Below are 10,121 nucleotides of genomic sequence, written 5' to 3' on the forward strand. Positions count from 1 at the left end.
ATTGTTAAATGTTGATGTTCCTGCACACAGCACGATCCCGATGTGTCATATTGTCTGTGATAAATGAAGCATGCACGCCAAAAAAAAAAAATCTTAAAAGAAGGGGGAAACCCAGGGGAGGATGCCTGTTCATTTGGGGGAGGGGGGAAAACCCCTCTTGGAAGCAACGTGATAAAAGGCAAAGGGGGGGGGAGGGGTAATGGCTGTAACACTTTCATGAGTCGCTCCGAAAGCCGAGGCGTCCAAGCGTCAGATCTCCGCTCCGCGCGCTCCCCTTTCATGTGTGTCTGAGCAGGTCTCGCCCTCGGGTGACGCCCTTCCTCCGCCTCCCTTCCCCTGCACCTGTCCGCGCCCCGCGCCGCGCGAGCCCGGCCCTCCCGCTTCCAAACGGGGCTCTGGGCGCGCGGCGAGTCCCCGGCGCACATCAAAGGGCCGCCGCTTCCCCGTCGCGGAGGGCGCGGCGGGTGTTTCCAAGGCAGGAGGAACTCCCCCGTCCCCTCGCGCCCAGGAGGAGGCGGGCGAGCGCGGCCGGCCGGGTTTAAGGTTTCAAACGGCGCGCTCCCGGCCCGCCAGCCACCCCGGGCATTAGCATATGTCAGGGGGGAAGACGCCCGGCCCAGGCACGCGCGCCTATATAGCCGGCCGCCCCGCGCGCCCTGCGAGAGCCGCCTCGCGCCGCGCCCGGCCGTTTCCCCGACGCCGACGCCCCGGCACCTGCCGCCGATGTTGTTCTGCGCCGCCACCCCGGGGCCCGGGGAGAGGAGAGACTCCCCAGACAGGCGGCGGCTATCTGAATGAGCCTGTAGCGCCTCGCCTCGCCCTCCGCGCAGCTCCTCCATGGCTCCCCTGGCCGAGGTCGGGGGCTTCCTGGGCGGCCTGGAGGGCTTGGGCCAGCAGGTGGGCTCCCACTTCCTGCTGCCCCCCGCCGGGGAGAGGCCGGCCCTGCTCGGCGAGCGCCTGGCCGCGGCGGAGAGAGGCTCCCCCCGAGGGGGCGTCGCGCCCGGCGCCCCGGATCTAGCCCACTTGCAGGGCATCCTGCGCCGGAGGCAGCTCTACTGCCGGACCGGCTTCCACCTGCAGATCCTGCCCGACGGCAGCGTCCAGGGCACCCGGCAGGACCACAGCCTCTTCGGTAAGCTTCGCGCCGGCCTCCCTCCTCCCCTTCCCCTCGCTCCCCGCGGCGGCTCCCTCACCCCCTCCGCCTGCGACGGAAGCCTCCTCTAGCAACCGATGGTATAGCAACGCGGCTCGTCCAGCGGGGAATGGCAAAACAACCGGAGTGATCCCGAGCAGGACCGGGCTGGGAGAAGGGGCCGTGGGCAGCTCCGGTTCTGGGGGCATCAGTCCGAACGGCCGAGATTGGCGGGACTGGATCGGAGGCGAGGCTTGAAGGCTCTGGCCTCCGGGAAGTAAAGGGGGCCTTTGGACCGGGAGGGGGGGGGGGGCGCGTCTGACCCGCACCACCGAGAGCCACTTCCCATTGTAGCCCTTGCACCCACGCCAGAAATGACATACAATGCTTATGTAGGTGTTGCAGGCACATTGCCCTGACTTGGATAGCCCAGTGGAGCCGGATCTGTCAGATCTCAAAAGCTAAGCAGAGTTGGCCTTAAATTGGATGGGAGACCTCCAACAAAGACCAGGGTTGCAGAGCCAGGCAATGGCAAACCACCTCTGTTATTCTCTTGCTGTGAAAACCCCACCAAGGATCACCATAAGTCACCTATGACTTGATGGCACTCTCCACCACATGCACATATACATTGAGCTGCTTGCTTACTGTAGCATAGTGGTTAAAAGATTGGGCTGCAAATCAGCAGGCTGCTGGTTTGCATCCCACTACTACCATGAGCTCAGTAGGTGGCCTTGGGTAAGCCACTTTTCTCAGCCCCAGCTCCCCAGCTGTATTGTGGGGATATTAATAACAATGACTCTGTTCACCACTCTGAGTGGGCACTAATTGGTCCAGAAGAGCGAGTATATAAGCACAGTTTATTACTATTATTATTAGTAATAGTAGTAGTAGTGGTGGTTGGGATGCAGATCAGCACTCTGCTGGTTCGCCTCCCACTCCTGCCACGAGCTCAGCAGGTGGCCCTGGGTGAGCCACTCCTCCCAGCCCCAGCTCCCCAGCTGTATTGTGGGGATAATAACAACACTAACTTGTTCACTGCTCTGGGTGCAGCACTAATCTGTCTAGAAGAGTGGTATATAAGCACAGTAATAATAATAATAATAATAATAATAATAATAAAAATAATAAAAATAATACATGTCTTTGGGAGCTAAGACTGGCCATGGCTTGCAAACAGCTCTGTCTAATGCACATCTGCCTCAGTTATCACATGTCATCCACATGGAAATACGTCATGTATGAGGCAGATTAGAAGAGAAGGCTTCTGCGTCAGAAGGGGCTGAGTTCTGGCCCCTCTCACTTAATGAATGAAGCCTTGCATATTTGCTGAGTCAGGGGTCAGGCTAAGCAGAACTGTATGAAAGCGTGCGTATCCTGTCGAAATGTGTGATTTTATCGCTCTGGCTGAGGAAGGAAGAGGGCTCGTCAGTTTCAGCTGCCTGTTCAGCTGCCCCACGCATTTTAATGGGATTTATGCATATATGAATGTTTGCAAGAATTGCAACCATAAGGAGAATTTTGGCGTGTGTCAAGTGCAATTGAATTGAACTAAGCATCCATCAATAGCCAGAGTGACTGCTAGTTAGCGTCAGCTTCACTAATATTATATCTGCAGAACATCTTTGTGACAATGCAGTGATGTGGGACTGGAAGGAGATGACCAGTGTTAAGCTATGCCTCGCACCACCTCCTATGCTGGGCCTTGCTGGGAACAAGACCAACCCAAGTTGTGTGTTGTTGCTCTCGGTGGGCTGTGGTGCCCAGAGCAGCCACTTGGGCCTTGCATTGGCAGTGTCAAGAAGCAGAGAGACAGCGACCCAAGGCTAGCCTCCCAAATTCAAAAATCTGCCACTCTGCTTTAGAATATAGCTGCGCAACTAATAACCAAGAAAGAAGACTTCCCTGAGAATGGGAAAGGTTACTTGAATTGGAAAGGCAAACAAACAGAGCTGAATGTAGGGTAGGCCGGCCTTATCTAAAGAAACCTGCCATTGTTGGCAATCATCGAGTGCTTTGTGAATTAACAGCCACAATAGGCGATTGAAGAGGTTTTCTATCAGGTTTCCTATAGTCAAAACAATCCCCGGCAAAAGGCTCTTAACTGATTTACAACACATTTGAAATGCCGATGTTTTTCTGAGGGAAGGGAACATTTAAGTTCAACACAAAGTCCTGCGCAGAAGGGAAATTTCTAGCATGTAAACATGAAGCAATTACTTTTTTAAAAGTTTGAAATTGAGATCAAACATTTCAGGGGCTTCTTTATTCTATCTCCATTCTCAGTAAATGCGTCTGATGTGGTTTCTTTGTGGGTTGAATCACCTGCTTATTATCATTGCGGGGGTGGGGGGGGAGGAGTGTCTTTGAAAATGATATCAGAAAGACAGAATACCTCCCGTGTGTTTCAGTGGAACTTTGAATATTAGAAATTTCTGATGATTTATTTGCAACAGAAAGACTGAACATTTGTTATTGGCAAAAGAATGGTCTAGGCATTGCACATCAGAAACCTAATTATTTTTAGTTGAAACTCCAGAAATTGCACTCAGTTGCATATATGTTATTTTTCTTTAGATGGAAAGCAGTTCAGAATTTTTTTAAAAAATTGATAAAGGTATGAGAGATTCAAAGCTATGGCTACAATCCATTGAAAGATAACAATGAGTAGTACACATAGTTAATAGAATCAACAAATGATGCCCCCCCATCTATCCATCTATCATTATTATGGTTTAAGAATGGGCGTGAACCTGCCAAAGTTAAGCAATGTTAACCTCCCTTGATTTTATCCCAAGATACTTAAGCACATGCTTAATTTTTAGAGTTTTATTTACTAGTCAGGCCCTGACCTGGATAGCCCAGATGAGTCTGATCTCATCAGATTCAAAAAGCCAAGCAGGGCCGGCCTTGGTTAGTAATTGGATGGGAGACCTCCAGCAAAGACCAAGGTTGTAGAGGCAGGCAATGGTGAACCACCTCTGTTAGTCTCTTGCCGTGAAAACCCCGCCAGGGGTTGCCGTAAGTCAGCTGTGACTTGAGGGCACTCTCCACTCCATTTACTAGTCATATGTATGTCCTGCCTTCCTATGTGGAAGCAGCACAAATGGGATTCCCAGAAAGTTTCGGATCCACTCATTACTCACACCCAGGCAAACTTAGCGTAAGCAAAGTTGCAGATCAAGAGTCTTCGGTCTATATCCTCAGATCAATCAGATGTTAAAATATATTACTAGAAATAATTGTTACTGGAAGATATAAATGTTGAGGATGTTGCTATAATATTGAAATTAGGTTGTATTTAGCAGATGAACTATTAGTTTTTCACTGTGTTTTATACACCAGTCTTGATAATAGGTAGATAGCCGTGTTGGTCTGCAGTAGAACAGCAGGACTTGAGCACAGTGGCACCTAAGAGACCAACAAGATTTTCAGAGTGTAAGCTTTCGAGAGTCAGAGCTCCTTTCTTCAGACGTGAGTCTTGATGTCTGCATACATAGATAACAACGCGAAACCTCTGATTTTTGTCTCAATGCAGGTATCCTTGAATTCATCAGTGTGGCGGTGGGATTAGTCAGTATTCGAGGGGTGGACAGCGGTCTTTACCTTGGAATGAATGAGAAAGGAGACCTCTATGGCTCTGTAAGTATCGCCATCATTACAGATCTTGTGTTGAATGTTGTAGCTGATGCCTTATTATGGACCTTGGGACTTTTGCCACTGGCTTGAATGAGAAGTATATTGCATCTCTTTTATTATTTACCTGGAGCCAGTAGATGACTCATCTGGCCAGTGAAATGACTGAAGGTGTTAATTATTTGAAATAATCTGTTCCACTGATGCCATTTTCCAATAATTTTCAAGCCGGGTTTGGAGTTTACTAGGAGTATATCAGTGAAAGGATAGCCTACCTGAAACGCAGCTTATCCACCACGATGGATATTTCCAGGGCTTTTTTTCTGGGAAAAGAGGCGGTGGAACTCAGTGGTGGAACTCAAGACTGCACAGTGACATCACTTTGGGTCAGCTGGAGCAAGGGGGGGAGTTTTTGAAAGTTTAAATTGCCCTGGGAGAAAATGGTCACATGGCCGGTGGCCCCGCCCCCTGATCTCCAGACAGAGGGGAGTTTAGATTGTCAATCTAAACTCCCCTCTGCCTGGAGATCAGGGGGCGGGGCCACCGGCCATGTGACCATTTTCAAGAGGTGCCGGAACTCTGTTCCACCGCATTCCTGCTGAAAAAAAGCCCTGGATCTTTCCCTGCAGAGAACAGTTGCCCATCCACTGTTTATATTCTTAAATGTGCTCCATCCTGACTCCTGCGTTGATGTGGGCAAACACTGAAATTCTAGCTTGTGATATGGGAGTTGGGCATCTGCCTTAAAACAAACCCTGGGATCCCCTCCAATGCACAGGGGTTCCTCTGCAGGGAAGTCAACCTGGAAAGAGTTGCCTGGATGCAGAAAAAAATCAGTTTAAGGCCAGAAAGAAAACACAAAACTTCCCTGAGCCTGAATGGTCCAGGCTAGCCTGCTCTTGTGAGATGTCAGAAGCTAAGCAGAGTTGGCCTTGGTTAGTAATTGGATGGGAGACCCCCAAAGAAGACCAGGGTTGTAGAGTCAAGCAATGGCGAACCACCTCTGTTAGGCTTTTGCTATGAAAACCCCACCAGGGGTCGCCATAAGTTATCTATGATTTGAGGGCATACTCTACCACCACATACCATTCAGTATTTGATATAAAACATTTTGACAGTTTGGAGGAGGAAAATGGGTTCAGTCTTGGGGTGGGGTGGGAAAGAGAAGCAACATTTGTTATGATTAATTTCAAAGCCCCCAAATATCTCTACCGTATAGTTATTTAGTAACTACTCTCTTCATATATCAGCTTTAAATACAAGTCACACCTTAAGCTCACTTACTGAATTTCAGGAAGAGAGAAAGAAAAAAGAAAGGAGCTATATAAATAAATGCAGGCAATGGTAACGGGGCTGGCGTCTCCTTTATGATTCAGCAGGTGGAGTTCTAGGGTATCTACTTTCTTTGCTGCTAAATAATCCTCAGTAAAAGGAGAATCTTTTATCAAAGCAATGGCTTTACTTATATACCACTGCTGTTCTGGAAGTATAGAAGATGTATTAACCTGACAGAAGCAGTTAATTTTTAGTCTGTTCGTTGGAAGAAAAGTAGCTTTTGAAGTAAAATGCTGATATTGGACTTAAAAAAAAATTTATGCTGAGTAGGTGATGTCCATTTATTGATTCCCTTTTCTAACCTTTTATTTATTTTCTACAGGAGAAGCTCACCCCTGAATGTGTCTTCAGAGAACAATTTGAAGAGAACTGGTATAACACTTACTCCTCCAATGTGTACAAGCATGGTGACTCAGGCCGGAGGTATTTTGTGGCACTTAACAAAGATGGCAGCCCCAGAGATGGAGCACGGTCCAAAAGACACCAGAAATTCACTCATTTCTTGCCCAGACCTGTGGATCCTGAAAGAGTGCCAGAACTCTACAAGGACGTTCTAGTATTCAGTTGAAGTGGAACATAAAAGGGGTATGGAATCTTAGTCTCGACCCAAAGAACTTTGGACTGCCGAGGAGATCTAGGAAGCTGGGCTTGAAGAAGCCGTTTAGCAGTAGACAAGTCTTCATTTCCTAATGCCTGGATTTAGGAGAATGAACCATACGGTGAAGTGGTTCCAATGTCTTTTAGGTGTATTCGCCATTGTGCTGGTCAAGTAGATGAGGGAAAGTTGAAACCGGACAATTTTATGTACCAGAATGGAGCTCAACTACTTGGATTATTTCCTTCCTGCTGTAGAACATGAATAACTACCTACATAAAGTGTGTGGAGCTGGACTATATAAAACGGGAAGAAATAGTTTTTAAAAGGAAGAAATAGCAAGCTGATAGGGAAAATAAAAAGAACTCTTGAGTGGACTGGTCACATGAAGTTCTAGTGACTGTGCTAACTTGGAAAAGAAATTCTTTCAGAATATTTTTCCTTCGGGATGGACCTAATTTATACATTTTCAGATTGCAGATATTTATTTTAAGTATTTATTTATTACAGAGTTTATTTTTTACTGGGCTATGAAGAGAGTACAACCCTTTACCCCGACCAAAACCATTTATGGTGCCAATTTTATTATGAGCTAGTCTCACGGTGCACAAAGGAAAGGGACGTTTCATCAGAAAACACTACAAATGGAGTAACATCTCTTGAAAGATCATTATGACGAGATAATAGTTTGGGGTTATATTTTATGTGCACACTATTGCCTGATTAATAGTCACAAACAGGAAAACAATGCCAGTTGCCTTACGATGACTGTCTCTTATATATTTGTATTGAATTAAAAATGCACATTAAAAAGGGAATGAAAGATATAATTCTATTTGGTCTGTTTTGCAGTTGTTCTTTAAAGAATAATATGACAATGTAATTATTTCAGGAGGAAAGTTACTTCCTCCTTAATTAGCTCAGGCTAATTAAGCCTGGGATAACCTAGGCTAGCCCAATCTTGTCAGGTTTCCGAACAGGAGGAAGTCTACGGCTGCTATGTAGAGGCAAGCGATGGCAAAACTACCTCTGAATGTTTCTTCCCCTGCAAACCCTATGGGATTGTGACTGTTGTGACTTGATGGCCAAAACAAAAACAAAAACACTCACATTTCAGATCAGATGGAGTTGTTATTCAGAGGAATCTACATCTGGGTTCATTCCCCCTCACACTGATTCTGCATATGATTGCTGTGAGAGACAATTAAATCGCTTTCTGAGTTAGGAATAGATCCAGAGGAGTTAGCTGTGTTAGTCTGTAGTCACAAAATACTAAAGAGTCCAGTAGCACCTTTAAGACTAACCAACCTTGTGGTAGCATAAGCTTTCGAGAACCACAGCTCTCTTCGTCAGATGAATCTGACGAGAGCTGTGGTTCTCGAAAGCTTATGCTACCATAAAGTTGGTTAGTCTTAAAGGTGCTACTGGACTCTTTACTATTTTGAGTTAGGTATGCATGCAAAATGTATAAATCCCTAAGGAAAAGATCATGGACCAAATTGCACCATTTATTCTGAGAGGGGAAAAATGGCTGGGACCCCAGAGAGGCTTGAACAAATGGAAATGGGAGCAGGAAATTTTTGCTGGTACCTGTCTCCTGCTGCAGACTTCCGCTTCACACCTTATGTTGTTGCTGTTGTGTGTGTGTGTGTGTGGGGGGTCTCCTTTCTCCCAATACCAGCATTTAAGCAGTGTTTGGGCATCAGTGAGAAGGGGAAAAGTGGGCAAGAGCTGTGTCAATGGTGGAAGTCTCCTTCTTCAGTGGGAATTATAATAGGATCCAAGCCAATTCTCAATACATAGGCCGTTTCCACATGCCCTTAAAGGGACGGCCCCGCTCACTGAATGCTGGCAGCTTTTCCTCATGTCTCCATTTGCAAAACAGTTGTGGGCTGTTTGGCTACTGTTTTTTTCTGTGCCTTTTTGGGGAACACACTTTCCACAGTCCCAGAAAAGGCGCTGAAAAAGGGGAAGCCAAATGGCCCGCATCCATTTCGCAAACACTTCTAGATTCATGAGGAAAAGCTGCCAGCATTATGTTAGTGTGCTATCCCTTTAAGAGCATGCGGAAACAGCCATACTCAATGTGACAATATGAAACACAAACGAATGACCAGAATACAAAAGTGTCAGTACAGGCATCTATGTTGTTGGTGAAGCTTATCCACCATGGCTCCTTTATCTTCCTAGAAAATCTCATTTCAAAAGGATATTTTTTAAAATGTGCATGGAACTGCTTAATTAGAAAGGGCAAGAAGAAAGTTCTTGATTCCAGGAAGATAATCCTTATAAGGGCTCTTGGTATGGGGGGAAGGCACATGATCAAAATACTTTGTTTAAGCTAAGCAGGTTTGGGTCTAGTCAGTGCCTTGAACTCAGTGATGGAGGAAAGGTAGACCATCCTACTATATAAAAGAGTAAGCGTGTTCCAGTCAACTCACTTCTTACCCTGGTGCACCCCCAGAGGGGGGTGCTGCGGCGGGAAACCCAGGCTGGGATCAGGCACCGAGCAGGAGACAATGCCCACCCCACACTTTTACCCGGATGGGATCAGGAGCAGAGTAGGTGGCAATGTCCAACACCCACCTTCACGTGGCCAGGATCAGGAGCAGAGCAGGTGGCAATGCCCACTCCCCGCCTTCACCCAGCCAGGATCAAGAGGGGAGCAGGTGACAATGCCCACCCTGTGCCTTCACCTGGCTGGGATCAGGCACAGAGGAGGAGGCAATGCCCGCCTGTCCCCTCCCCTTTCTAGAGCCCATTGTATTTTTTCCCACAACAGGCTTTGTTGCTAGCCAGTATAATAAAATAAATAAGTGGATAAAAGCTTCTGAACTTTAAAATGGCTGTTTTTATTCCACCTGCATATTTCTTACAGTAACAATTCATTGTCACTAATATATGCACTGACATTTAGGCCTGAAAAAGTTTCTGATAGGGAAAATACTGGCTTTCCACTCATATCTTAGAAGACCTTCTTGGAAATACAGCAGTCTTGCCTACTGAGTAAGGCTAGGCATGTTCTTTCCCCTGAAATCTGCATCCTTGCTATAAAAATACGAAATGGTACTCCTGCATTCACATTTACTAGGGAATGAGTTGCAGTGAACTCAATGAGACTGGTTCCTGTGTCTGAATTTTTAGTATTCAGCTGTTAAATTTATTTTGATTTGTAAAACTGCAGCCTAACAATAGTAAAGCTACAGTTCTTCATGCATTTTAATCTCTCAAAGATCAGATCTTTAGTGACCAACCAGAAGCCCTGCTGGGCAAACCCCCCCATCGGTTCTGCTTTTGAAAAACATTTGGCGGGTGCCAGGAAAGGTGTTGATGGGACCTCCGCACTGCGTCGTGCTTGTTCCTCACAAAGTGAGAAGGCTGATGCTATTAGAAAAGTGGGCCCTTTGCTAGTCTTAGGAAATG

General features: G+C 46.8%; 1 protein-coding gene across 1 annotated transcript; it reads left to right on the forward strand.

Annotated features, from left to right (window-relative positions):
• Positions 1–837: 837 nt before the first annotated feature.
• On the forward strand, positions 838–6,671 carry FGF20 (fibroblast growth factor 20). Its single transcript, XM_054990457.1, has 3 exons — positions 838–1,132; positions 4,671–4,774; positions 6,426–6,671. Exons 1-3 carry the CDS (start codon positions 838–840, stop codon positions 6,669–6,671), a joined length of 645 nt encoding a protein of 214 aa, XP_054846432.1.
• The last annotated feature ends 3,450 nt before the right edge of the window (positions 6,672–10,121 follow it).

The sequence above is a fragment of the Eublepharis macularius genome, chromosome 10 (genome assembly GCF_028583425.1).
Source record: "Eublepharis macularius isolate TG4126 chromosome 10, MPM_Emac_v1.0, whole genome shotgun sequence".
NCBI lineage: Eukaryota > Metazoa > Chordata > Lepidosauria > Squamata > Eublepharidae > Eublepharis > Eublepharis macularius.

Excerpts from the sequence above, each read along its gene's own strand:
- FGF20 (XM_054990457.1), top strand. The coding sequence starts at position 838 with ATGGCTCCCCTGGCCGAGGTCGGGGGCTTCCTGGGCGGCCTGGAGGGC. Across the intron at positions 1,133-4,670 it reads GCAGGACCACAGCCTCTTCG|GTATCCTTGAATTCATCAGT; the intron begins GTAAGCTTCGCG and ends GTCTCAATGCAG. Across the intron at positions 4,775-6,425 it reads AAGGAGACCTCTATGGCTCT|GAGAAGCTCACCCCTGAATG; the intron begins GTAAGTATCGCC and ends TATTTTCTACAG.